General features: G+C 52.2%; 9 protein-coding genes across 9 annotated transcripts; 1 reads left to right on the top strand and 8 right to left on the bottom strand.

Moving 5' to 3' along the window:
- Nucleotides 1-30: 30 nt before the first annotated feature.
- On the bottom strand, nucleotides 31-1,118 carry CC77DRAFT_1004557 (integral membrane protein; the record flags this gene model as incomplete). Its single annotated transcript, XM_018523275.1, has 3 exons — nucleotides 31-408; nucleotides 461-910; nucleotides 963-1,118. 3 exons carry the CDS (start codon nucleotides 1,116-1,118, stop codon nucleotides 31-33), a joined length of 984 nt encoding a protein of 327 aa, XP_018392053.1.
- A 2,318-nt stretch (nucleotides 1,119-3,436) lies between these two features.
- On the bottom strand, nucleotides 3,437-4,811 carry CC77DRAFT_1004556 (hypothetical protein; the record flags this gene model as incomplete). Its single annotated transcript, XM_018523274.1, has 2 exons — nucleotides 3,437-3,873; nucleotides 3,926-4,811. The coding sequence occupies 2 exons, from the start codon at nucleotides 4,809-4,811 to the stop codon at nucleotides 3,437-3,439; spliced, it is 1,323 nt and encodes a 440-aa protein (XP_018392052.1).
- A 2,553-nt stretch (nucleotides 4,812-7,364) lies between these two features.
- Nucleotides 7,365-10,584, bottom strand: CC77DRAFT_1015905 (K(+)/H(+) antiporter 1). The gene is made up of 5 exons (XM_018524115.1): nucleotides 10,405-10,584; nucleotides 9,776-10,192; nucleotides 9,630-9,729; nucleotides 9,016-9,578; nucleotides 7,365-8,966 (listed from the first exon to the last, which is right to left on the bottom strand). Exons 1-5 carry the CDS (start codon nucleotides 10,537-10,539, stop codon nucleotides 7,506-7,508), a joined length of 2,676 nt encoding a protein of 891 aa, XP_018392051.1. The 5' UTR covers nucleotides 10,540-10,584; the 3' UTR covers nucleotides 7,365-7,505.
- Nucleotides 10,585-11,717: 1,133 nt separating this feature from the next.
- On the bottom strand, nucleotides 11,718-12,519 carry CC77DRAFT_1056688 (hypothetical protein; the record flags this gene model as incomplete). The annotated part of the gene is made up of 2 exons (XM_018527930.1): nucleotides 11,718-12,156; nucleotides 12,251-12,519. The coding sequence occupies 2 exons, from the start codon at nucleotides 12,517-12,519 to the stop codon at nucleotides 11,718-11,720; spliced, it is 708 nt and encodes a 235-aa protein (XP_018392050.1).
- Nucleotides 12,520-12,969: 450 nt separating this feature from the next.
- On the bottom strand, nucleotides 12,970-14,918 carry CC77DRAFT_1015900 (t-SNARE). The gene is made up of 4 exons (XM_018524114.1): nucleotides 14,568-14,918; nucleotides 14,350-14,458; nucleotides 13,839-14,299; nucleotides 12,970-13,789 (listed from the first exon to the last, which is right to left on the bottom strand). Exons 1-4 carry the CDS (start codon nucleotides 14,571-14,573, stop codon nucleotides 13,427-13,429), a joined length of 939 nt encoding a protein of 312 aa, XP_018392049.1. The 5' UTR covers nucleotides 14,574-14,918; the 3' UTR covers nucleotides 12,970-13,426.
- A 6-nt stretch (nucleotides 14,919-14,924) lies between these two features.
- CC77DRAFT_1015899 (nicotinate phosphoribosyltransferase) lies at nucleotides 14,925-17,002 on the bottom strand. The gene is made up of 3 exons (XM_018524113.1): nucleotides 16,567-17,002; nucleotides 15,447-16,496; nucleotides 14,925-15,398 (listed from the first exon to the last, which is right to left on the bottom strand). The coding sequence occupies exons 1-3, from the start codon at nucleotides 16,757-16,759 to the stop codon at nucleotides 15,163-15,165; spliced, it is 1,479 nt and encodes a 492-aa protein (XP_018392048.1). The 5' UTR covers nucleotides 16,760-17,002; the 3' UTR covers nucleotides 14,925-15,162.
- On the top strand, nucleotides 16,913-18,342 carry CC77DRAFT_1015898 (hypothetical protein). Its single transcript, XM_018524112.1, has one exon. The coding sequence runs from the start codon at nucleotides 17,156-17,158 to the stop codon at nucleotides 18,182-18,184; it is 1,029 nt and encodes a 342-aa protein (XP_018392047.1). The 5' UTR covers nucleotides 16,913-17,155; the 3' UTR covers nucleotides 18,185-18,342.
- Nucleotides 18,343-19,234: 892 nt separating this feature from the next.
- On the bottom strand, nucleotides 19,235-21,084 carry CC77DRAFT_1027616 (hypothetical protein; the record flags this gene model as incomplete). Its single annotated transcript, XM_018526382.1, has 6 exons — nucleotides 19,235-19,282; nucleotides 19,332-19,555; nucleotides 19,623-20,305; nucleotides 20,366-20,498; nucleotides 20,563-20,676; nucleotides 20,745-21,084. The coding sequence occupies 6 exons, from the start codon at nucleotides 21,082-21,084 to the stop codon at nucleotides 19,235-19,237; spliced, it is 1,542 nt and encodes a 513-aa protein (XP_018392046.1).
- A 1,810-nt stretch (nucleotides 21,085-22,894) lies between these two features.
- Nucleotides 22,895-24,873, bottom strand: CC77DRAFT_60682 (G1/S-specific cyclin CLN2). The gene is made up of 2 exons (XM_018532433.1): nucleotides 24,682-24,873; nucleotides 22,895-24,571 (listed from the first exon to the last, which is right to left on the bottom strand). Exon 2 carries the CDS (start codon nucleotides 24,410-24,412, stop codon nucleotides 23,177-23,179), a length of 1,236 nt encoding a protein of 411 aa, XP_018392045.1. The 5' UTR covers nucleotides 24,413-24,571; nucleotides 24,682-24,873; the 3' UTR covers nucleotides 22,895-23,176.
- Between the last annotated feature and the right edge of the window lie 550 nt (nucleotides 24,874-25,423).

Below are 25,423 nucleotides of genomic sequence, written 5' to 3'. Positions count from 1 at the left end.
TCAATCCACGCAGTGCCTTTGTCCTCAGACTTAGACGCGCGACCTAAATGGCTCATAAGCCGTCGGCTGTCCCATCTTGGGCGGGTCCTGCTGGCTCTTGGGCCAGCTTGACATCTGGTGCCCGCTCTGGCCAAATGCCGGACTGGCAACTCTCTCGTATGTGTAAGGGGTCTTCTCGACGACCATCTTCTTATGGCCGCTCTTTCCACTGCAGCAGCACACGCTGATGAGCCAGAAGAAGCCGGAGCCAATGGAGAAGGCGACGGCGAGCCAGAGGACGGAGAGCATCTGGCTGCTCATGGAGGAACCGATGTTGTAGGGTTCGAGGACGGTCTTGAAGACACCGGTGATGGTGCCGTAGATTGCTGTTGCGGTTGCGGCGGCGAGGATGGCGAAGATGGTTTGTGCCTGTGTGGTGTTAGAGTGGGATTGGCTAGGAGGAAAGAGAGGAAAGACTCACGGTAGAGATAACAGTGGTAACAAGGCTACCCCATCTCGAAAAGATGGCAAAGAAGCCCACCACAAACTCCACAGCAGTAAGAACCAGGGTGATAACAAAAGCCCAGTTCATCCAGCCAGCAGCCTTCTTGTATGCGTTCATACCACTGTCATATTTGTCGCCAAGAACTTCCTGGATGTTGGTGTTGTTCATCTGCCAGATAGCCAGGGGATCGAAGTGGAACTGAAACTTGCGCGCAGAGCAGTATGTGATTTTTTCTTCGCCAGACTCGGCATCCTTGTCGCCCTCGCAGTAGGAGAAGAGGCCGACCTGGTAGAAGTCCTTGAGTTCTTTCGAGGAGAGCTTGCCGTTTAGAGCGGCAAGGAACTCTTTTGCGGCGTCTGGTGTGATGCCTTCGGGGATCTTGTCGGCGATGGTGTCAGGGTCGGCTGTAATATTTCCAGTATTCGCCTGTACCGTGCATGTTAGATAAGCAGGCTTGTAGAGTTGTGGTGAGGCATACCTTGAAGAAGTACAGATCGCGCCCCAAGGCTGTTGCTGGTGCTTTATTGCCCGACCATGGCGTTTGACCTAGCATAACAATGACGAAGCATATTAAAGATGCGAGGGTAAGGCACATAGGCGTGAGGATACACGCGAAGCGCCCGACTTTGCCCATATTTGCGGTTGTTGGTGTTGTTGTTGTGGTGGTGGGAGTGGGTGTTGTGGTAAGCCAAGCAAGGCTGACTGATGTCACTCAGGAAGCAGCGTCAATTGACAGACGGGAAGTAGCGATCGTGAATCCGCGGTGGTTGGGTCGCCCGTGGATATGAGTCGGTGAACCAGGTTATACGTCAAACGACAGAACGATAAATGTATGACAGTGTGCGGATCGCCACGAGCTTTTGTACAAACTGCAAACTGCCTCAAACACGGCAGCTGAAATGCGCAAGGCAATGTGCCCAGGCGAAGGGGGCTGAGCGGCCACACAGCTGGGGGTCTGGCGGTCTGTGCGCGGCGGGATCCAAGTGGCGGATCCTGGGTTAGCCTTCACCAGCCTCAGCGGGCTTGCGACGTTTGTGGATTTTGATGAGCTAAGACACTAAGAGTGCTGACTGACACAACTATGCTGTGTAGGATAAGGGCGTGTGTGCTGTTAGCATGCGCAGAAGCACTGCCGACAAGTGTGCGCGTTGCTGGGCCTGAGTGCGGTGGTATATCGGTCTTGAGGACATGCAATGCCATCTGAGTACTACTTCTACAAGCACCATAGTAACGTGTTTATCGCGATCTTTCATCATCTCGTTCTTATCTCACCCATCTCCAAGATTGACCCAAGCATATACACAATTATTCACAGTACGAACCCTCATATAGGCGTTTCAGCCCTCAAGGATACCGTCAGCCCGGCACAACCCCACCCGACACGTCTCCAGCCTAGACTGCTCCCAAGGCAGTGGTGTCTGGTAATTGTGCGAGGTACTGCCGTCGTTCTTCCGCGCTTTGCGCTAAGACTCTTGAATCAGTGCGTCCACATTAGAACAGTCAAAACTTTTCAGAGTTGAGGCACAGTTGCAGAGCCTCATGGTTCCTCGTCAGCAAACTCAAGTTTTGCTTGGCAAAAAGCGGCCTGACTGTCATCACATATCAGAGAACGGGTTATTTTTAGACTCTTGTGCGCAGCAGCGCCTGCTAACTTGTTTAGGCAAGAGCTGGAGAAACGAACGGCCCGCCTGACGATGCTGATCTCACCTGCGTAGCTGATTCATAATACCGTTCATCCTCATGTGCGAACAGAATGATACAGATGAAACTAGTTATCACTATATATGACGTTTGCTTTGCTTGCATCATGATTTCTTCATCTTGTTTGACGGACGTTTGAAAAGGGCATGTTTCAACGTTGATGGGTGGACCCTGGAGATCTCTTTCCCGTGTTCCTGACCAGGTGCAGGAAGCAAACGTGATCGAGAGAAGCTCGCTGTAATACTCCAACAACGTCATTTTCATAGGCTTTACAAGGCGCATGCTCTATCTCTTGCTTCAAAGACTCGAAGCACCTTGTTTTATAGCCATTGAGCATTGTCGTCGTGTGTTGGCAGCGTATCGACTGCGGTTGCCGCGTCTGCACTAAGCCCAGCCTGCGTACTCTTAACGCGCGTCCCCGCAAATCTTTCACCTACTGACTTTGATCAGCTTTCACCCTAGTCGGGCAATCACGCAACTTGTTGAGGTGGAAAATGGGTGGAAACAGTGCATGTGGTTTGCAGAAACATCGCCAATCTTGGCTCTGGATTTCTATCTTGCATCCTATTGCACTAAACCATGCAGCAAGCCCTGTATCTTGGGCGCCATGGACGCGCGTCAACCCCTCTTACACACCACCACAACAGTCTCTATGCCACGGATCCCCACACCGCCCGTGTACAGCACATCCTTCTCTGAAAGTGCCAGCAGTATTGCGACGGATGACTGAAACGTGAAACCTCATACGTCGTGCGTACAAAGTGCCAAAATGCTCGTAAACATACAGAAAAGACATAGGAGATATCGCAAATCGTAAACCAAAATGGCAAAATGGTATAAACAGTGCCGCAAACCCCCGCGTGCACACAAAGAAGTCGAAGTGAAGAATGCAGTGAAGCAACGAAAATCGGTCGCCAAAGTGATGCCAAAGTAATAGGAAAAGCCTCTGATGAGGTAGGTGCAGACATTAGAGTTTATCGCATATGTCTCTTGGATGTTGCGCCTGGAACGCCAGCGCAAATGAATCGAAATGACGATGAATCCCAGGCTCTATGTTTGTACAGGCGGGAGTGTCGTCCGCGTAACGAATGTCGCGGGGCCATGTCGGATGGGTATCTCGGCTTCTATCGAACTCTACATGCTCGAGAGCTAGGTGCAGTGCACTGTCGCTGGACTCGGCTTACGTTGTAGGCATGGCGCGATGGAAAGATACCAGGTGTGATGAATGAAAGGTGGGGGTCGCCGATGAGTTCAACGCGGATGCTGGTTTCGGGGGTCTTGCTGATTCTGTTGCTGGCCACCCTCGCCGCGTGCTCGTATCCATTGAGCGTTGCCGCTCATACGACCCTCCAATGCCTTTTGGGCATCTGGGTCTAGGCGGCGAGTGACCTGGGCATTGATGATGTCCTCAGGCCTGAGTTTGCTGACGGCGTGTGCAATTGATGAAATGACGCTGGCACGGAGCTCCTTGGCTTCGCGGATGTCTTCACCTTGCAGGCGGAACTTGTCCTGCTTGGACATGTTGGCGCGTCGTGTTGCTCGGATCTCGTCCATGATGTGAAGGAGGACTGCCTCTGGTGCGCGGTTGCGCTCAGCAGCGTGCTTAGCGTCGCGGACGTATCGGCGAGTGACGTCCATGGCGCCATCAGCCGAGAAGGCGATGCAGTATGAGAGCTTCTTGCCCCAGCCTGAAAACTCTGTTAGTAGATGAAGGAGATGGATATGCAGGAAGCAACGTACCATCAGTGTATAACCGGGGCTTGTCCCATGCCTCTTCACAGGCGTCGACATGGACCCATCGCTTGCGGTGCACAGAGTAGACTTCGGTCCAGACGTGGTCCTCTGCGTTCCACACCCAGCGTACTCTTGACCCGACAGCGCGGCAGAGCATGCTGAAGCAATTGGCCCACTCGCCGCATCGACCTTTGCGGGTTTGCAAAAGGACGAATGCGTCGTTGTATCGTGGGAAGCGCTCGTAGTTCTTGCAGCCCTCGTGCGAGCATTGGTAAGCCTCGACCTGGTTGGCGCCGCGGGCTTGTTCGTCAGGGAGTGGTGGTGTGATGCCAACGGCAACGGTTGGTGAGTAGCATCGCGAGCACGGCGGGTTGTTGACCCAAGAGAAGAAGGATCGCTTGAACCATCGGAGGAGTGCGCGGACGACGCAGTCTTGGTAGCCCCAGGCAGCCTTCTTTCCCATGCTCTCGCCCTCGGCCTGCAGTATTTGGCTCTCCTCTTCGGCCTCGTTGTAGATCTGCTCGAGCGGGATGACGCGAAGGGCCTCGTCGAGTAGTCCGGGGTTCTCCCATCGTACGGGCATGTTGGAGAGCGAATGCAGCATGTTCTTGAAGCGGAGCGATCGCGCATCACGGGGCGCCTCAGGGACGAGCGGAATGTTCTTGATGGAAGCGTACGTCGGCGGGGCAGACTGCGATGGCGGCGGCTGGGGGGTTCCGAAATCCCTGGGTGCTGGCGATGAGGAGCGTGACTGCGATGATCGTGATGTGAGTTCGTTCATGCGCTTTGTGCTGAGGACGTGACGAAACTGCTCCGTCATCTCGGCAGCCAGCCTGTCAGTGTCGACATGTTGTTGTTGGTGAGCGCGGTGGGCGCTGTTGTTGTATTCCATCGTGGGCAGGTGCGAGCTGCAGTCGCGATGTCGTTGTGCGCGGTGATGGGTGTTCAGGTGTTGGTGTCGGGGTGACGGGGCGTCGTAGGTGTATAGCGTGGTCGACAGGCTGCGGATTGGCAGTGCACAGCCCGATGATGGCAGCGGCGCAGCAACGAGATAGCCACAGGCAGATATTCTGGGAATTCTGCTGGTCGTGGGCGCGAAGAGAGGTCGAAGGTCTCTTTCTCTCGTTGCAGGCGGCTATGCAGCGCTGGAAGACACGGTTTTGGTCGTCGATAGGTGGTGGAGTCGTAGGTTGGACAGGTGCGGACGAGGGTAATTGATTGAGGGATGGGGCAAGACGACGACGACTCGCGCTTACCCAATTCAGCCGGGTTGACGCGGCCCTGTCGCGGCTTCCACATGTCTAGAACTCCACAACGCCCACCACCCGCCCAAAAGCCCTGCGACCACGCAACAGCAGTCAGATCAGTGTAGCATTCCCTCTGATAGTCATCCGCTTGCCCACCCAGACGTTACCTCCGCTGTCGCTCTCCACGTGTACACTTGGACTGCCTCCTGCACCGCATTGCTTCTGCCATCGTCTGCCATTTTGCTCGAATCCACTCTGCACTCCCCCAGCGCAGGGGCAGGCGACGCTTCGCTAAGCGTGGCAGATTCGCACTACAGCTTGCGCAATCTTCAGTGAACCACTTTACCCTCTAGAATCGCTTGGCTTGGCATCAGCGTCGCAATCACCACTCGTTCCCATCGTCAACTGTTTCGCGCGTCGTGCCAAGAAGACTTTGCCAGTCTCGAAGCTACTCAAGCTTTGCTAGTTGAAGTTTGCGTACAGCTTCATCTACACGTACACGCGCTTACCATGGGCTACGACGAACTACTACTCCTTTGCTGCTGCTGATGATCTTGCCCTCACGTCGCCATGACGCGCCTGCCCACATTACGTTATGGCTGTGCCAATGAGCTTCCTTCGCGCTTCGCTGCATAGCGCTACTCCCCACCGTGTACATTTCCAATAGTTCAATGGGTACATTCATCTCGCGAGCGTCTCGCGAATTCCTCTCCAACTGCACGCGAACGCGAGTGTTCTGCCTCCAATCTCCCCTGTCCCTCGTTGCTTCCTCTTGCGGTTACCTTTGCGGCGCGCCTTGGTGGACTAGTGGAGACGTTGATCTTCGCTAGCCACGCGTCCGTCTACACCGAGACTCCACCGTCACACTGACCACGACCGTTTGACTATCAAATTTGCAACAATTGGCGGACAATTATCAACAACGCCACCATCTTGTCGTTTAGCATCGTGAAGTTCGGATGCTTTTTTCCAAGTATTTGCATTCGAATCTGGTGGTTAGCCACCTCTTCGACTCCCTGTGAGGCGCAGGCGCGGCACGGAGCTTCTCGGTGGCGTATCTCTCGGGGATCGTCTGCAAGTCATAACCCGATTACGACGAGTGCGACAGAGCATTGCCTGCCTCATCATTGGGTTCCGTACATGCATAGGATCTTCCAGAACTAACTGTTCCATCTTCCCGCAATCCTACTCATGCGCAGGGCTGAGCCGTTGCCGCCTCAAGTCATACAACTCTGCTCGCACGCCGGTGGGTAAAGAGAAGACACATCCACCACCTGCATCTGCAGACAAAGCACGTTACCACTAGCATGCGAGTGTAGTACAAATACCCACGTCTACGCGTCCGCACCCAGACGCATTCCCAACACCACCTTTCATTGGTCATTTTCTGGCATCCACGATATTCGCACTGCGGAAAACTGATAACGATGTCGACCCACACCTGCCTTTTCCTTCGATAACCTTCTAGTTACCCGTCACCGCTTCTTCATTATTCAGTCTGGGATGGTCCGCTGATGGAGCTTACGGAAGTATCTTCATCCTCACCTCCACATTCCGTCTTTATCATGACCCATCGAGCAACGACCTGCACACACGTGGATGAATTTTGGACAAGAGATAAACGTCACAGTGGACATAGAGTGGATGTGTACTCGAAGATTGCCCACAAGGATCATCCAGTGACGTTGTCAGTTGCTCATCAAACTTTCCGTGTTAATCAATGATGAATCACTGGGTTGCGACTCGGGTCTCAGAAAAGACCGCAGCACGACCGGGGAAGGTGACGTGGACCGTGGTTTGGATACACCCCCCACGTACGCAGGTAGCATCGAGTACGTGTACTACGGCAAGTGCACAGGGTACGTGTACCTCCAGGACGACGCCTTACGCCCGGAGGCCGCACGCACGGAAGTCTGCATACGTATGCAGTCAGGCCTCGTGACGGCCTCCCAGGTTAGTCGACGTTGGAACTCTGGGTATAAAGTCTACTGATGGACAATATGACTTTGTATGCGGAGCCGCAGAATGACGACGATCTTAAAGTGACAACATGATCTTCAGTGAAAATCCATCAGAGAAGGAAGCAGCCGATGAACGAGCTCAAGCCACTGCCAAAGAGGAGAGGGGAAACGTCATGAACGACGACTCCTTGTCGCTGATCACAGACAATGTGCCACTTGTGGAGATTGAGTTTCAGTCTTGGATTACGCAAGCATGAAGCAGCCTTCCATTTCAAGCTAAGAGGTATCCCAATACTACATCCGTAACAAACTCCATCCTAAATGGTCATGATATCGTGTCCCGTACCCAAGCACCGTTAACACCCATTTACAATGCCATCACAATCCTGCCTTTACAACCAAGACACTAGCCCCCAGTTTCCCTTCCCAAACCCTCTCAGCAAGCACACCTAGCGTACCCGCCGCACTCGAACTACTCCTTATTTCATCCACAGTGTTCTCCCTCTCCAGCACACTGTTCCTCGCTACATTCCTACCCAGCACGATGAGATCACCTGCGTTCCTCGGCGACTGACCAACCTCGATACTCGCTCGGGCGATAACATCAGCGACTGGTGCAGTGGACGGCACAGTCTCGAAGATAACGCGGTTCGCTAGGTCGACAGGAAGCGAGGCGCGCAGCGAAGCGAAGAAGGCTGCGTCTTGGTCGCGGGACGTGGTTGTGGTCGTTGTCGTTACGGCTTCTCCATCCTTTCCTAGCACCGTTGAAGAGATTGGCGAAGATGCAGAAGCACCAATGATGGACTCTGGAACATCGAAATACACAACTGTAGCAGTAACCTGCGGATTCTCTGCCAACTGCAGAACCAGTCTCAACGCTGTCTTATCATCGTTGCCGCCAAAGAAGGGGAAGAAGATGTGGTGGCTTCGATCCGCAATGGGCGCTGTGACCGCCTTGTCTCTAGCGCTCGACAGACTGACACTACTGTATGTTCTGGTAAGCTTCAATCGCTGCTTCTGCTCCTTGTTCTTGCTGCCTCCAAAGTTCTTGTTGATGAGTACTGCGACGGGTATGCTGGCTTGTTCGAGCGTCTCATGTACAAACGAGTTGTAACCTGATGCGGCGAGCTTGTTCTTCGTTCCCTTGTCTTCGATGATGGCTTGTTCGGACATACCGCCTGTTTCACTCCAGGGAAGAACAAGGAAGTTGGAATCTGAAGCACGTGTGGCGAGGGTTTCGGCGAAAGAGGACTCTGGTACGACGAGTACTTCACCGCTGACGGCTAGGTTGTGGAGACGACCGAAAGTGCGGAAGGTGTTTACAACAGGGTCGTAGGCTGTGTATGATTCTATTTCCGAGACCTGCATGACGGAGGAGCCACGGTCGGTGAGGTTGAGTAGACGGAGACCGTAGGCTTCTACTGGTCTTGATGGTGCGGTTTCGACTAGTGATGTCTCGCCTGTCTCTTTGCCAGTACTGCTGATGTCCTTGGAAGGGTGTGTCTTGGCCGCTGGCTTGTCTGCGTTTCCACCAAAGAGGGAGGTGAAGGCTAGGAGGTTAGGCATACTGTCCAGACGGAGGTAGACGGTCATCCGCTGGATCTTCTCGGCTGCCATCTTCTCGTAGTTCACACCGTCGACACCATCTTCGGAACCATCGAGAGGCTTGCCGGTGTCCCAATCAATCTCGCCGCGACGCCACGCCTCGACCTTCTTCTGGTACCACGGGGGATAGAAGTACATGGTCAAGGGAGACGACGCAAAGGTAGTGACAAGGGCCATGACAACGAAGATGGTGAAGGTTCGAGTGCTGAGAATCTTGGCATTTAACCCGATGTTCTGTGACTGTTAATGCTGGCTCCATGCTTCGAAGAGAGTGTTTGCTTACCAAGACGATCAGCTCTACCAATCCCTTACAACTCATCAGTGATCCTACAGCGAAACATTCTCGCCAAAGCATCTTGCTTCCACGAGCTGCAAGTGTAGCACTGAGGAACTTGGAGAAAAACGCTACAGCGCAGACGCCAATGACGTAGGCCCAAACAATACCAGAGTCCAGGAGGCCAATGTTAGTGTTCAGTCCTGAGAGGGTAAAGTAGAGCGGCAGGAAGAGTGCGCCGATTAGATCCTCAATCTTCTCGGCAACTTTGATGGCAAAACCACCTTCGTGCGGACAGATCAATCCAGCCATGAACGCACCGAAGATAGGATGGACACCAATGATACCAGTGAAGAAAGCGGATCCCAGAGCGATGAGCAGAGTGAGACTAATGATGCCTTGGCTGGGACCGTCTTGAAGTGCGCGCTGACGACGCAGGATGTAGACGAATGCTGGCCGGACGGCGTACACAAGGAACAGCATGTACCCAAAACATGTGAGGAGCACCCACAGTGCTGACAGACCCGAGCCAGCGTTGACAAGGGCTACGCAAAGAGCGAGTAGAATCCATCCTGTACATGTTAGTCTGGGAATTGTTTGGATTTCTATCATGTGAAACTCACCAACAACGTCGTTACCAACACCAGCTGAGAGAACAATAACACCAACTGGAGTCATGAGCAGCTTGAGTTCCGTCAAGATACGGCAAAGCACAGGGAAGGCCTATCGAGTTAGCGAATGCAGCGTCGTCTCGTCTTCGAATACTCACAGTAATCGCCATAGCCACACCGATAAATAACATAAAGATGGCAAAGTCAATCTGAACCGTATCCGGCTCATCCTTGAACTCATTGTAAAGTCCCACGGCAATAGCGCATCCAAGTCCAAACGGAATAGCCATACTCGCCAAGCCAACATTGAGCGCTGGTCTCCAGTTGCTTAGTAAAAACCGTAGATCTACTTCTAGTCCAATAATGAACAGAAACAATGTGAGACCGAGATTGGCAACCAGGTTCAAGTTGGTCATGGACTCGGTTGGGAAGATGGAGGTTTGGAAGCCGGGGATCCGGCCCATAACAGAGGGACCTAGAATGATGCCGCCGATGATTTCGGATATCACACGAGGTTGACGGATCTTCGAGAGGGGCCAGTTGAGTGCGCGGCAAAAGATGATGATTATGCCTGCCTAATGTGTACATTGTGGTTAGTTTCTCTTTTTTTGGGACTTCAAAAGGAAACGAAAACTGAATTTGACATGTATTGTATACTTTCGCACGCAGAACCAAAGCTATGGAACTGGAGTCGCGCAAAGAGAAGATGTTGGTAGCACTAGATCGGTGGAGCGTCCCACAGGCTAAGCTTCTGAAGCGATGCACAACATAGTAAACCACAACATACCTGAACAATGAACAGAATAATCGGATGATTCTTGTCGAAATGCACTGGATTGACGCCCTCGAGGATACCGGCTTGCGGCGGGGCCTTGATGGGCGCCGTGGGCGCTGCACTCGCCGACGCTGCTACAGACGACATGGCGAACGCGTGGGTCTGTGGTAATACTAAGGGTAGAGAAGAAGGTCGGGTCCCCCACAAAAGCTTCCCCAGAGTACGAACGTGCAAACGTGAAAAGAAAGCGAACCCCAGGCTGCTCTTAACCGTGGTAGAAACAAACATGCGCAAGGGTCCCAGCGCCATCCTAACGCCCCGAATCCTAGGTCGCAAAGGGTAGCGAGCGTCAGCCCAGGGTCTAGGCGTGTCTTCGCATCGTCTCTTGGTTTCGACGTTGTTCGCGCGGTGGGCGGGCATGCAGGCAGCGGGCGGCGGAAGCTAGCAAGAATGCACTTGGGAAATGCGCCGCTGTGATTGCGTGCTGGGCTGTGGAAGCTGCCATGTGATTGCCAAAGTGGCCCTCGTGCAGTCGTCGTACGGACGCTGCTGCATGGCACGCATGGCTTCACCGCTCACCTGGTCGTCTACATTGGTGAAAGCAAGTGTGGCGCGGTGCTCGTGGGCTTGGTTCCGCTTGTTCGCCAAGTGGGAGTCGTAAGCCAACCCAATAGGGATCAGGCGATAGCTGATCGGCAGGGTATCGCGCTGCAAGCCAGCTGCGATGCTCAGAGCAAGAAACTGCCACACCAAGATCCTGCGCCAAGGTGAACAGCCGGTCCTTTTGGTGGTTTCTGGTGGAGTTGAGGTGCTCAGATGACATGAGCTGAGGGAATTTGATGATGAGGATCCGCTGGTCCACACCGGATTGCGGAGGCGGGAGTCACCAGGCCCTTGTGTCACCATGACCTTGTTGGTGGCATTATCGCGCATGGACAGGAAGCTTCTAGGAAGCTGCAAAGCGTATGCGAAGCGAACGAGCAAGCATGTGCTGGACTAATCTCGTCACATTGATGCCATCTGGAGACTGATAACAACTTCCACAGCTTTCACTTTTGCAACAAGTACCGCGTCTACATGCAAGAGGATGTGGGCGGTCGTATTCTTTATTCTACGAGTCTTAGCTACTCTGCTAGCCCTGGCGTTCAATACCAAGAGGCTCGTCTCTTCTTAGTTGCACCTCCACTTTACGTCATATGAATTCGCAGGGTTCTGGCTTAGATTGCAAGTATGTGTTCAGCACAAAACTGATACTGATAGATTCAACATTGCTATCAGGTGTTACATATGTACAATTCAGAAGATACGCGTTCCCTTGTAACCGTCTAGCATCCAATCCTGCTGCTACTAACAACGATATCATCGTACCACATAGTGTTAGTATCACCGCCATAGCTTTCCCATCCAAAGTAGGCTCCCGTAATCTTCGGCTTAACACTGCTCCTCGTCCACTGCCCCGCATTCGCATTGGTCGCTCCATTGCCCACAGTCAAAGCCGGTACCGTTACGTTGTTCAACCACGTCGCCACACTTCCGTCAGTACCCAAATGGTACTCAAAGCACGTCCAAGCATTCGTTGGCAGCGCCTTGGACGTCGCGATACCCTGTGGGGACAGATCCGGCAAAGTAGCGTCGTCGGTTTCGCGGTTGTACATGAGGATCTTGGATTGTCCTCCGATGCGGAGGTGTTTGTTTGTGCCTTGAGCCGAGTCGGGCATGGTGATGAAGGTTACGTGGGAGTCGGTCAGAGCTTTTGCGGCTTTGCTGTAGGGTGTTAGTAGGAGGTCTTGATGACTTCTCTTGTTCAATGGAAACAATGCGTCGGATGAGGAGGGAGAAGGACGAGGTGAGTACATACACATATGTTCGCACGTAAACATCGCCAGAAGGAATCTTCGTTGTGCCAACGAAGATGTGGCCGCAGAATCCACCTGCTCCGTCGACACGAATACTGTTCTTGCCCGTGTGAGCTGTCGAGCTATCCAGGGTGACTTTGCCTCCTTGATTGCAGTCTGTTGCGTATACAGGCCATGCGGTTTGATCCCAGCCATTCTCGAAGCCTTCAGTAACTTGGGCGATGGTAGGTGCCGCAAGGGCCAAGGCGAAGAGAGCTGTTTGACGAAGCATCGTTGTCGTTGTTCTGGTGCAGAGTGAATTGATGGTATGCCAGACAGGGACAAACTGCTATGCCTTTATACCCTCATCTCCATCATTCTCGCAGCCCAAGCTTTTCCTTCCGTAGCATAACTGGCATAGTGGCATGCTTGTTCCGTGCTTGTTTCCAGAATATATGAAAATGGCGTTCTAGTGGTTAAAATGTCGGTAAATCGTGCATCTTACCCCAGGTTATTCTTCGGCTTCCATATGCGTGTGCCATTTAGATTAACTTTGAAATTTAGCGCGGTACATGTTAATATTGCCAACGTCACCTGAGAGCATGTTCCTCGCCGCCCTTTCCCACAGGGTTTGATTGTGCGTATGGAAAGGTAGATTGCGCCGGACCTGGACTTGGGGTGGTGGAGATGATGAGCAATGGCACATCAAAAACCTCCTCACAGTAAACATCATCACTTCATGCTCAAGGTTTCAATCCTCTTCCATTTCAATAGCTCGTGAGCTTGACTCTATAAAAAGACATTTGTGTAAAAGCAAACGCGCAAAGCAACTCGGCCAGCGCTGGGAATCGAACACGCCGTGAAAGCGCCTCCACAAAACAAAACAGAAAGACCAATTTTCCTAGACCAAGGGAAGAAATGACAGACAAGCGAGATGCGGCTAGAGGGGTATGCATATCCACCAAGAGAGGCAGGCGTATTACATATGAGTACGGGACCAGCCTTTCAAAAAAGACTAAAAGGGAGAATGAGACGGTGGATGTGGTGGTGTTGATGTGAGACGGCGGCTGTGGTGCCATGTCCCACAGCAATCGATATTCTCACGTGCCCTGAGACGTGAGATGTAGTGAGTACCGAGTCGGGGACGCGACATGTTAATGCAGCACGAATCCTCCTCGCAGCTACTTCCTGTCAGCCTCTTACGCAACAGTATTCGCAGCCGCCTTGTTAACCTGTGTGACAACCACAGCAATGACGACCACAATAATGATGATAAGCAGGATAACGAGGAGGCACCACCACTTCTTGCGGTTACGGCTACGCGCCTTGACGATAGCACCATCGATTTCGACGTTGGCAGCCTGGACGTTGTCGTGGATTTCCTCGCCCTTTTGCTCAATGTTGGCAACGAGCGGTTCTTGCTCCTGGACGATCTGGTCAAGGTCTTGGAACAGTTGGGCGAGTTCGACCATTTGACGTTCTATGTTCTGGATGGCCTCGTGGCGCTCTTTTACATTGCGGAGGGTAGATGAGGCTTGGCCGCGGCGGTCTGAGTTAAGGAGCTAGAAAAAGATTAGTATGTGACATACTCAACAGTTGAAGGTTTCTTACAGCCTGCTGGAAGATGGGCGCATCGGGGTCCGCTACTGCGTCTCGGACCTCTTGTTCGGTTGCGTCTGGGCGCACAATGCGGTACTGGCGCTCGGCAGCAGCTTGCGAATCCCTTCGGAAATCCGACTCGAGCGACTGGTACTTGTTGATAGTCGCCTTGAGTCTGCGGTCGACCTTGCCGACTTGTGGGGCATTTCTTGGGTGGCCGGAGTCGGGCTTCGACTTAATTGCTTTTACGCGTGTCACGAGGCCACGGTACCCCGTCATGATCTGGGAGCTGAGGTTGTTGATTTCGCCCGAGGGCATGTCTGGCCGCGCCAGCGACTGCTTGAACACTCGGTCGAGGTTGCTGAGTTGGGCATCGAGGTCGTCGAGGGCGCGGTCGACTTCGCGGCATTCGTCGAGGATGGCATTGGGGTTCGCGCTTGCGCCACCACCGTAGGATTGCATCTCTACATCGCCTGTATTGTGTTAGACACGTGTCGAGGGTGCAGCGCATCGAACAACGTACCATAGCCGCCGCCCTGGTTGTAGTTGTTGTAGCCAGCCGGGCTCGGGTCGCGGGAATCGTAGGGGTTACCGCCATATGATCCTATCTGGCCGTAGCCTTTGTTTCCAAACTGTTCGTCGGCAGCAGCCATGGTCAGCAAGTGTAAATGTCGAGAGTAGTCGGGTTTGTGTTGTAGAGGTGTTGTGTCAATTGAGTAGTCTGACGGAGAAGGGACTTACGCTCATTCTGAAACAGACCCCGTGTGGTATGAGTGGATGTGAAGACTCCTGAGACAACCGACTGCAAACGCGTAAAGCACACTAGAGTAGCGGTTGGCTCGTGACTAGGGCAGAGGTGAATTGATGTCAAACGCGCTTGAGCTCGAATCAATGCTGGAGAAAGGCTGTCGAGGGAAGATAAATGTGTTTCAGCTTGGAGAGTGTTTCCTGGGGCTGAGTGTGAGAGTGGAGCGCGCAGATGCAGGAGGCGCTTGCACTAGGCCCACTCGGGATGGTAAGCAGCGGCGCGTCGTTGGCCCGCAGCGGCGAAGGTGCCCTAAGATCACTCTAATTTTGGCACCGTGCAGATACTTTGGCGTCTGGAAGGAACATCTTGGTAAATCATCTACTGACGCCGCTGCTTTCGCCTCCCATCTCGTAAAGAGACCCCGAACCCGCGAATCAAAACGCTGACCGGCTGCTTACCCAGCCTCGCGGTCTTTGCAAGAAACGTCTGCGCTAGACTCAGCCTTGCAGACCGCATCACAGCTTATGAACGCCTCCGCTTGTTGGTCGCGTCTCCGTCTTCAGAGCGTACTACTGAATGCAAAGCGCACTACTTGGTGGCTGGCTGTCCTGCACTACCCCACCGCGTCTTCTCATCACCGCCAGCCCACGACTTCTCTTGGTAGCCTAACCGCTGCTTGACTTCGTCTACTGTTGCCTTGTCTCCGGTATTCTTGCCGATGTTGTCGCTGATCTTGACGGCGTGACGCCCCGCAGCGGAAGCGATCTTGATGACAATGTTGAGGGGTACAGACTTGTTACCGGTAGACTTCTCCACAAAATCATCTGTCATTGTCAGCTGTGTTCCGGTCACACATGCGCCACAGTACTCACTTGTCAGGAACGTTCCAACACCGAAGGTAGGCTGGAAACCCGCCGCTTCTGCTGCAGCCTTGTACTTGAAGCAGAGTTCCAGGTTCAAAGAGTCGGAGAATACAATCGTCTTCTTATCCTTGATGCCTTGTTCGTCGTAGAAGTCGCGCATCATCTTGATGAAATCTAATGGGTCCCCAGAATCCTGTCGTACGCCTGCAAACACGTCGGCATAAGTCTGTTGCGATCCCGCATTTCCGTCGTATGGTGCCTGGATAGGTGGCTTGGTTGAGGACATTGTCTCTACAGCATCGTTGTTGGTGGTATCTCCAGCTGAAGCCAGTGTTGTGCCGCCTCCTGGGATAGCGGTAGTAACACGCGGAATCTGCTTCTTGAAAGCCCTGAGGAAGGTAGGTGTGCCGAACGTGTCTGTAAGTGCAATGCTCAGGACGCCTGCGCCAAATGTCGCTGTCCAGTATTCCAGGGCAATTTCGTTTGCGCTCTCGTAGTTGTTCGTAATGGCAGCCACGCCCATGAACCACTCGTGCGCAACAGTGCCCACAGGGACAAGGCCATGTTTCATGGCGAAGTGGACGTTACTTGTCCCCGAGAGCTTTCCTTTCCAACCTGCCTTGCTACCCTCATCAGCCGCCCTGCGCAAGCCCTGCAGCACTAGATCTTGGGTGTGGTAGTCGCGACGTCTCCGCGAGCCAAATTCGGAAAAGATGCAGCCTCCTTCCAGCAGACCCCGCCCCTTTTGGTATGCCTTCTCGACTTGGCCCTCATGGCTCCAGTCTGTCTCGACAAACTTGAAGTATGCCTCGCTGACAAGCGCCAGTAATGGAATCTCGTAGAGGATCGTGTCTAGCCAGAGGCCCTCGGTATGGATGTGGAAATCGCCAACATCGCTATCTGACCCAGTGTCATTCGCGCATTGGAAAGACAGCTTGAGCTGCTGGGAAGGCTTCAGGCGGAAGGTGGAGAGGAAATGGAGATATTGCGCGTTTAGGTAGGGGCAAGTATTCTTGAGGAAGTTGAGTTCTTCCTCAGACACGGCTACGTTCTCGAGCTCTAACAGGGTTAGCAGCTATTGTGTGTGTGTGTGTGTGTGTGTGTGTGTGTGGATAGAAAGCGAGCATACTATCTACTTGGGCTTGCAACCACTTGAAGGCTGTGCGATTGAGCTTCTTATCGGGTGTGCGATTGGTGAAGCCGTAGGTGACTGAGACATCGGGGAAGAACTTCAGTATGCAACATTGCATAGTCAGCTTGTAGAGATCGGTATCTAAAAGAGAAAAGATACCCTCGGGCAGGTCTTGTGCTTGGTTCGCCATGATTGCGTGTTGGTTGCTGCGCGTTGGAAATTCAGCTTCAGGGCTGCACTTGCGATCGCGGTTGATAGAGGGGTGGTGGGGCAGGCGCGAAGGTTATAAAGGCGCGTAGTGTGGGTCGCGCGTAACCGTGGATGAGATATCGAGGCTCTGTGTACTGGCAAGGTAGCAAGAGAATTACCAATGCCTCATGACAAAGTATATTCACCCAGACACGACTTGTTCCGAACCCGGAACCAGTGACGGCATGCGGCGCGTGAAGTCATTGATGGTTAGCGCCAAATCCCTTCAGCCCTACAGCTTGACCCTGTAAGCGCATGAAGCCTGGACTCGTTCCGCTCTATATCAGCCTCCAGGGTCCACGCCGCCCTCGCTCCTTACCCTCGACAGCCACAAGAGATGCTCGTAGCCGTCTCTATACTTGCCCTGTCACTGTCATTCCTGGTCTACCAGCGCCCGCCCTCGACATGGCTCGCCTTCCTTACTCGCCTCACACAGTCTGCCGCGCCCTCGATACCTGAGAAGTCGCAGCATGGCGAGACAGACGACAACACCCCGGCTGCACACCAACGCATAGAGCTGCACACCCCGACGACACAGGACGACGTCGAGACTACCCCAAAAGCTGCTCCCGCATCCGACCAAGATGCGCCCGCTGTACCCACCTTCACGCTCAACGAGCATGAGAGCTCCGACGAAGACGAAGAAGACAACCTGCCACCACCTTCCTTCCCGGCCATGAACTCGGCACAGAGAGCCTCGAAGCCCCCTTCGCTATCCACCATGCCCCCACCGTCCGCTATGCCTCCACCCGGCAAGCCAAACCTCATGGCCCCGCCACAAAAACCCACAACTTCCCTCATGCCACCCCCAAAAGTCGCAGCTTCAAACCTCCGTGCCCTTCCCAACACCTCCTCGCAGTCGATGCGCGTACCCACAACCGGCCCTCTTCCGAACCGCGGTCCACTACCGAATCGCGGTCCACCAACTTCAAACGGCAGCCTGGGGCTTCCACCCACCGCAGGCCCCACACTCAAGACGCCAAACGCCAGAGGCAAGGTACTCCTGTCGCCAGGTCACTCTCCACTGGACTGGGCTTATCTGCAAAAGTCAGGCAAGAACTTGTCGGGCGTTGATTCGATGATACGCGTTACGCCTGCTATGCTCAAAGAGAAGAATGGACGCAAGGGTAAACCGGCTTGGTCAAGCTATCAGGGCAAGGTATACAACATCTCGCCCTATTTGCCCTTTCACCCTGGTGGAGAGGGTGAGCTGAGACGAGCAGCGGGCAAAGACGGGACCAAGCTGTTTATGGAAGTTCACCCGTGGGTGAATTGGGAGAATATGTTGGGTGAATGTATGGTGGGCATCATGGTTAGCGAGGAGCAAGCGCCAAGTGATTCTGGCGGTCTTGAGGATATGGATTGAGCTATTATGCGTGGATGGAGAAGTGGTGAGAAAGTGGTGTACAAATAGAATCCGGGATTTTGATTGAGGCATGATACCCTATAGACGAAAGCATTGGACTGCGTCGATACGAGTCCATCAGTTCAGTTCACGCTCACCGAATACCTCTGTGTTTGCCACATAAATACACTTTATTACTAAGTCTACGTGAGACTCAGCTAACCAGTAGGCCTGGTTGCTTGCTTCAAACTGATACACAAATGACATGTTGATATCTCCATGGTAGGCCGAGAACCAACCAGGAACCATGCGTGGTGAATCCGAGGATGACAGCCAACATATCGCTTTCAAATCCTCCTCCTTTCGAAACCCATGAAGAACATGTATGGACTGTTAAATTCAGAGGCAAAGAGTAAGCAAGGTTTACCCTGGTGGACAGTGTGTCTTCAAAACAAGACCTGGTATCCAACCTTAGGAGAAATGGCGGTATGCTATCAATTAGGCGCAACATACTGTGACTTGACTCACGACAGATTCGAGATAGAAACAACTATCCAACGAATCCCATCAAATGGCCCCGAAATACAAAATGGATAAACATAACCATCATCATATTGTGTGGCTTCCTCTTTCCTATCACCTGAAATGCCCTAGCTATTTACGCTAAAGAAATAGCAGACGACTCCCTTTTCACCAATGCAAAGCTTCCCGTCTTTCCCATGATCCTTTACATCCTAGTGGTAGAAGTCGGGCACCTAATACTGACACACTGCTTGGAGCTGTACAGTAAAATAGTATTTTGTCTATCGAGTTCTGTAGGCTTTGTTACTTCAAACGTCAGATGCAAGTTCGCACTAACAGTATTTTATCCACAACTATACATTTTTTGGGTAGTATCACAGGGATCTGTCGGTCCAAGTCTCAATTCTGAGAGTGTGTATGGCTCGTTCAGAAAGCTGCTCACTCGAAAAAGACACAGTCTAGGACCTAGTATAATGTCCACCACAAAGTACCGTCGATGATACAAACGTGTATGTCGTTCATCGTGGGGATGTTTCGCATTCATCATATTCAAGTTCGTAAACGTGAGAATATGATGAATGCAGACATGTATAAACACTGTAATACGGATTAGCGTGCATCTTGTGTATGTAGCACGCCAACGTACTGAGGATATGAGATATGGCAATCCCAGTCCAATGCCTCCCCATTCGATCGCCTTGACCCACAAAACTGTCATCAACGGCGCGCCAACCAAAGACCCAAGTGTCTTGGTCAACATGACGATACTGAAGTCTTGAGCATCAGAGCCTTCAATGGCAATCAACGACGACTTGATCAACGACATGGTAAACACTGGTAGAGCTGATCCGAGTGCGTAGATGATGAGCGCTGTTCATGTTAGCTCATCTTATCTCTCCATGCGACTATTGAGTAAGAGTAAGTGTAGTAGACGTACCAGTAAACAACATCCAAAATCTCCCCGCTAATGCGATACATAGCACACCCACCACCGAGACCGCAATACTAACATCTGCTCCCAGAATGTTCAGTCGCACATCAGAACCTTGAACGGCTCTCGATGACATGGATTTACGAATGATACGTGGAACGACTACTGCAAGTAGCGTGAGGTTCACCAACGCCTTCGCTGAGAGCAAGTAGCCTGCCTGTGCAAAAGTCCAATTGTAGCGTTTGGAAATATACTGAACCAAGAGCTTTGTGTCTGAACTAGCCAGTGCCGTAAAGAACAAGGTCAGCAGCAGGATTTGGAAGCTTCGTCGTCCAAGCACCAGATGAACCAGTTGTTCTATGGTTGTTTTGATACTTTGGTAGTACGTGCTGGAGTGTGGTGCTTGGAATGCGGAGGCATATCTATCTGGACTGGTATTTCTGCTTCCAATCAAGGGTCCTGATTCCTCCGTATTTTCGTTAGGTATAGTCTCGTGGGCCGATATGGTGTATTTTGAGAATTTCGAGGTTTTTGGAAGTAGGCCTATCGTTGGTATAGCGCAGAGTAGGAGAAAGATGTTGAGCCAGAAGGGCAGCCAGAGGTTGGCGCTCATGGTGAAAGCGGCAAAAGTTGGGCCCATGAAGGAGACGATATAAGAGGTTGAGCTGATGTAGGAGAAGTATGATGCTCTGTTCGTAGTTAGTCTTGCTTCCCTACCGTAAGCTACTAGATAGAAGGTAATTACTCACCGTTGAACATACTCACTCGTCAAGCCCGAAGTAAGTGTAAATATTGTTGACTGGAAGACACACTCACCTCCCAAGACGTTGAAGATCGGACTTGCAAGAATGGCCTTGGTAGGTAAGAGGAGTGGAAAGTGTCCTGACGTAGTTAGATAGAGGTCGACTATACGGTCGAGCGAGTATATTTTTGGTTCAACACATACCGACGATAACAGCCCAGACACTCATGACTACCCTAGGAACAAGATTGAACCACAGCACTGTCCTAACACCCCATTTCTTGGCCATGAAGCTAAAAGGTATCGTGACGATAAAATCTGAATGTACACAGCATCAGCCTCCATCTCCACCTCTTACCTGAAAATACAATGGTCGAATCACATACCACATACAACACTCATCGTCTCCATGCTCCCTTGTAACCATGCAAGCCCCCGTTGAACATCCTTGACTTTACATAGCATCTCCGGTATCGTCCCGTCTGGCTGTATCACCGATGGATCATTCGCTTCATAGTGCTCTTGACACAATCGTAGCTCTATCACTCGGTTGAGAGGCAGTGTATATAGAACCGACGAAAGCTGCACCAAGATGAGAAGAAGCACCAAGGGCCATATTGTGCGTTTACTGGAGGCAGACAGTATAGGAGATGGGTTGCTAGTTGACGGCATAGATGTTGTTGTGAGGCGTGTGAGTAGGGGTGCGCTGCTGTCGATGTTAGACATCGCGTTCAGGGTTCAATCGAAGTCATAATGTAGAAAGCATAGCCGGTTGAATACTGATTCAAGAGCAAGCATGTATGTATTTCGTGGTACTATCTATCGGTGTTGTTCTACTTCGTGTCTTATCGCCGTGATACGATAAGGCGAAGGTCACGTGAACAGGACAGTTACCCTTGGGATCTCGAAAGGATACACTGTGGGGAAGCATCAACTTAGAAGCTTCTTATGTCATCTTGCATCTTGGGTTCCGCTTCTCTGATATTTCAAATTCGTCCCGCATCGCAGTGTTGCATTGCCCTTTTGAATGTATTTCCGGACTTTATCCCGTGGAAGTAGGGCTATCCCAGCCTCTTCTGCCGCCAACGCATCGCAATCTTGCGATGGGACCAAATCGCGTCGCGTTGTATCGATCTACCTCAACACCCAGTATCTATTTTACCGCGTTGACCCCTTGTCGTAAAACAGACCCGCCTTGCAGCGCGAATTCCTTTGTCGCCCAAGCTGTATTTGCCTCTTCCCGCAGACGTGGCTGACTGTCTAAAGGGACCTTCCCTGTAGGGGATTCGTTCTCGGGTGCTCCGGAGAACGCCACGTCCACTGGCCTCGCGACAGTGGACTCATAAATGCGAGGCTGGGAACAATCCGCCACAGCATCATGTTCTTGAATCTCGATGATTACTTGCCCATGTGCCGTGTCTATTCCAATGCAAGAATCATGCCATGTCTGTGCTTCTGCTGCTTTTCCCGTGTTTGATCATCATGTATCCGCCTAGCGTGCAGCCAGCTACAAGCAAGGTGAAGAGCAAAAGCAGCACCATAGTGCGAACCTTGTTTCTTACCCATCGACTTTGTAGTGTATTGGTGCTTTGCCTTCCATGATGGTCTAAGGATATGTAGCCTCTGCGCCAAGGTATGCTGTCCAATATCTCAAAGGACTCGACAGACGCAGGGGACGGCGGTGCGGATGTAGGATCGGACTCTGCATATCGTGGACAGAGCGTGTTATGTGCAAACGTAGTATCGTCGTCGGTATAGGGTGAGAGCAGTCTATAGCCTGCTGTACCAGAGTTCGCGGTAGTAATAGAGATCTTGAGCGGTTAGTAGGTGGAGGCGCTGATAGGCTCACACAGGCGCCCACTGTATAATACTCACTAGAGGCATTCTCGCCAGCGTTTGCAGTTGAGTAACATGAAAGGAGTGTATACATGCCTGAAAGAGCAGAACAAGGTAATCTTAAAGAACTGAGATCGCATTGCTTGCTTTGAAACATGCGGCGAGTGGGTGTACCCTGCGGCGTGGACTGTATAGCATCCACTCGCCCAACATATATCACCAGGAATATCGCATGATGAAACGCAGAAACAACAGTATACCAGGCGAAAAGCGAGCATGGAAGACCAATTCCTCAATTTTGGGCGACCGGTTCTATAACTAATGATGCTCTTCGTGACCCTTTCAGCCCCGCTGTCAAAGTAGCAATCTGGAGAGCCCTGCAAATCCAAGCAACCACATGCCAGCATCACTTCACACATTTTTTCACCGTTCCGCCGCTTATGCAAAAGGAAAGTAGACGCCCATGGATCAAATAAGGTGTCCGATAAAAGTTTTGGATTGAGAAAGGAAGGGTATCTCTGCTCGCTTAAGCAAACAACAGTTGCGAGTGAGCCTGATTGTGCTGGCTTGTGTATTCCAATTTCAGCCTGTAGCCACTTTTTCCTCCCCACATGCTGCAGACCAGATCAAACAACCCGTATTAGATGGATGCTAAATCCAAGAAGAAAGGGTGCCGGACCTGACCTGGGCTCCACTCGCCAAAACCACAGGACTGGCTGCCGTGCGGAAATGACAGTGGACGACCGTTTAATTTTTGGTCGGACCTAACAAAAGAAATGCTCGAAACAGAAAAGTGACGTCTTTGATATCGCAAAATAACAGTAACAGACGCTTGTAAATGCTGGAAGAAATGACCATGCTATGACGCTCATACGCGAGTATTTTTGGTACAACGGAGCACACATGGACGTGATCATAACAGTCCATGGCAGTTGAATTTTTTCGACAGTGATGGTGTACAACCACTGCCCGGCGCGGTAATTTACTGGACGTGCTGGGGATGGAGGTATTGTTGGTGGAAGTATTGACCTTGATGTTGCGCGTTCGCCGGATGATCCGGAGTGGGAGTCGTGGGGTACATCGAAGTGGGCTGCGACTTGACGACGTGGCCGTAGGTAAAGTGCTCGCCCTCCGGTGTGATGGGCGGTGTGGGACATCCATTGTGCATGACAGAGCCGTATGGGTTCTTGTTGGGCGTCTGGGGTCCGTAAGCGTTCACAGTGACGACAGGCTTGGGCTCCTCGATGGTGACGGTCGGTGGCGGTGTGGGCGGGGCGGCTTGTCGTCGCGCAATCTGCGCTTGCCGTTGGAGGAACTCCTCGACGGTGGCGGATACGGTTGACAGATGCATGGAGGCATACTTGCGGGAAAGTACCGGAGATGGCTGGTAGAGATGGTTGGACAGACCAATGACTGTTTGGGGGTCGTAAGCACCAGACCAATCTGTGTTGCGTGCTTGAGGTCGGGACAGGACACATCTCGCAAGGGCGAGGGCGGATCGGGCAAGGACAGATGGTCGAGTAGAGACGAACTCCTTGTGGAAGAGAGCGATCTCGGCGATGTAAAGAGTCATGTGCTCAACCTCAGCATCGTAGGGGGCCTCCGACAGGGCGATCTGGAGGAAGGCATCTACCGTGGTGTGACCAATGACCCAGTTAAGAGTTTGCAGAACGTGCCACTCCATCTGGGTGAACATTTCATCGTCGTACAGCGAGCAGCACATGGACTTGAGCTCCCGAACAGTCGGGACACGGTCCTTCTTGTCACCGTACTTGGCGGCAATGAGCAGGGCTGCGCAGCCAACGAGCTGGTAGTGACGCTTGTAGACAACACGGCGAGAGCAGTAGCGGTCGAGAAGGTTGACGGCGAGGAAAAGGGTCTCGGGCAACAACTGGAAAGCAGCATGAGCTTCGACTAAGAAGTCAAGGAGGTATGGGCGCATGAACCACTGGATCTCTGTCTGGATGTCGATTGAGTTGACGTCAGGTAGAGTCTGTGACTCCATGTGGATCATGTGTTGCATAATGTCTTCTTGGTATTCATCGGCGGTTTGCCTTGAGAGTTCCTCAGCGATTGCTCGTTGTTGCATCTTGGAAACAGCGCGATGGCGTTCTCTGGCCTCTGCTCGCATGGCATAGATGCCATCATCATGAGACTCGACAAAGTACGAATCGCACTGGCCGTAGCGGGATTGTTGCGGTTGCTGGTGGTACGCCATATTGATGATGTAGTCGTCAGGTCTCCGGGATAGACGTGGTCGGTTGGGGTGAAGGGTATTTAGTGAGTGGACAGCTTCGAATGATGAGCCGGATTAGAGAGTGGCAGCCTGAAAGGCAACAGGTACAAAGAGTGTGATTAGCTGGTATGTAAGGTAGGTCTGTTGTCGGTGATCCTTTAGTACTGAGGATCGATCGTGTTACAGTAGACAGAACCTGGACCAGTCCGGTTAGCGATCATTACACAGACCAATGCGAACGAAGTCCATACCTTTGCAGAATTAATACTATTATGTTAGTGAGCGAATGGAGTGTACAAAAACACAAATAAGACAGCGGAAGAAGTCGAAGAAGGCACTGATAGCATCCAGAAGACTGGTTGACGCGGTCTCGTAGGTCCCTTAGTGAAAGGGGAGGTCGTAGGGCAGAGCACGAGCTAACGAGTCCGCCGGGCTAGGGGTATGGAGCCGAGAGATGGAATCAAGAGATTCCAGTACTGGCAACTGAGATCTAGGCTAGTGTGAGCCCGGAGTCGGAGATGGCGTTGATGATGAGTACGAACAGTGCAAGTCCTTTTCGGCGCTGGGGGAAGCAGGTACAGCTAGGAGTAGACAATCTGCGAGAAAAGCATGTCAGCTATTGATCAGAAAAAGAAGTCGTTCCTCGGTTCCTTGATAGTGGATCCGGGCCCATCTGGGTAAGGGTCCACCCGCTAGTCGATATGAAGCCATGGCCACGATGGAAGAAGGCGGTGAACGTCGGTGAAGGATTGTAGCGGCGTAGAACGACACGTATAGCGAGATCCATAGTTGCCAGTATAAAGACGACAGCCCCGTGAACAGCATGCCCATATCCTCTCAGCAATCGTTCCCCTCCCGTGGTGAGACCATCGTTCGTCCGGCTTTGGTGGAGGTGGAGATATCACGAACGATATGATGACGGTGCGATCCTGATATGCAATCACGGGAGAGTGCAGTGCGGTTGACATGGGAGTTTCTTATCCATGTCGTAGA

The sequence above is a fragment of the Alternaria alternata genome, assembly GCF_001642055.1.
Source record: "Alternaria alternata strain SRC1lrK2f unplaced genomic scaffold CC77scaffold_1, whole genome shotgun sequence".
NCBI classification, from domain to species: Eukaryota; Fungi; Ascomycota; class Dothideomycetes; order Pleosporales; family Pleosporaceae; genus Alternaria; species Alternaria alternata.
This window is presented reverse-complemented; position numbering and strand designations above follow the sequence as displayed.

Bases quoted from the DNA above. Each gene is read 5' to 3' on its own strand.
- CC77DRAFT_1015899 (XM_018524113.1), bottom strand. From the start codon at position 16,759: ATGGCGAACCAAGCACAAGACCTGCCCGAGGGTATCTTTTCTCTTTTA. The intron at 16,497-16,566 runs GTATGCTCGCTT...TAACCCTGTTAG, and splicing joins GTTGCAAGCCCAAGTAGATA to AGCTCGAGAACGTAGCCGTG. The intron at 15,399-15,446 runs GTGAGTACTGTG...TGACAATGACAG, and splicing joins TGTTGGAACGTTCCTGACAA to ATGATTTTGTGGAGAAGTCT.
- CC77DRAFT_60682 (XM_018532433.1), bottom strand. From the start codon at position 24,412: ATGGCGTACCACCAGCAACCGCAACAATCCCGCTACGGCCAGTGCGAT.
- CC77DRAFT_1015900 (XM_018524114.1), bottom strand. The intron at 14,300-14,349 runs GTACGTTGTTCG...AACACAATACAG, and splicing joins CAACCAGGGCGGCGGCTATG to GCGATGTAGAGATGCAATCC. The intron at 13,790-13,838 runs GTAAGAAACCTT...ATCTTTTTCTAG, and splicing joins CGCCCATCTTCCAGCAGGCT to CTCCTTAACTCAGACCGCCG.
- CC77DRAFT_1015905 (XM_018524115.1), bottom strand. From the start codon at position 10,539: ATGTCGTCTGTAGCAGCGTCGGCGAGTGCAGCGCCCACGGCGCCCATC. The intron at 9,730-9,775 runs GTGAGTATTCGA...CTAACTCGATAG, and splicing joins GTGTGGCTATGGCGATTACT to GCCTTCCCTGTGCTTTGCCG. The intron at 8,967-9,015 runs GTAAGCAAACAC...TAACAGTCACAG, and splicing joins TGGTAGAGCTGATCGTCTTG to AACATCGGGTTAAATGCCAA.
- CC77DRAFT_1015898 (XM_018524112.1), top strand. From the start codon at position 17,156: ATGCTCGTAGCCGTCTCTATACTTGCCCTGTCACTGTCATTCCTGGTC.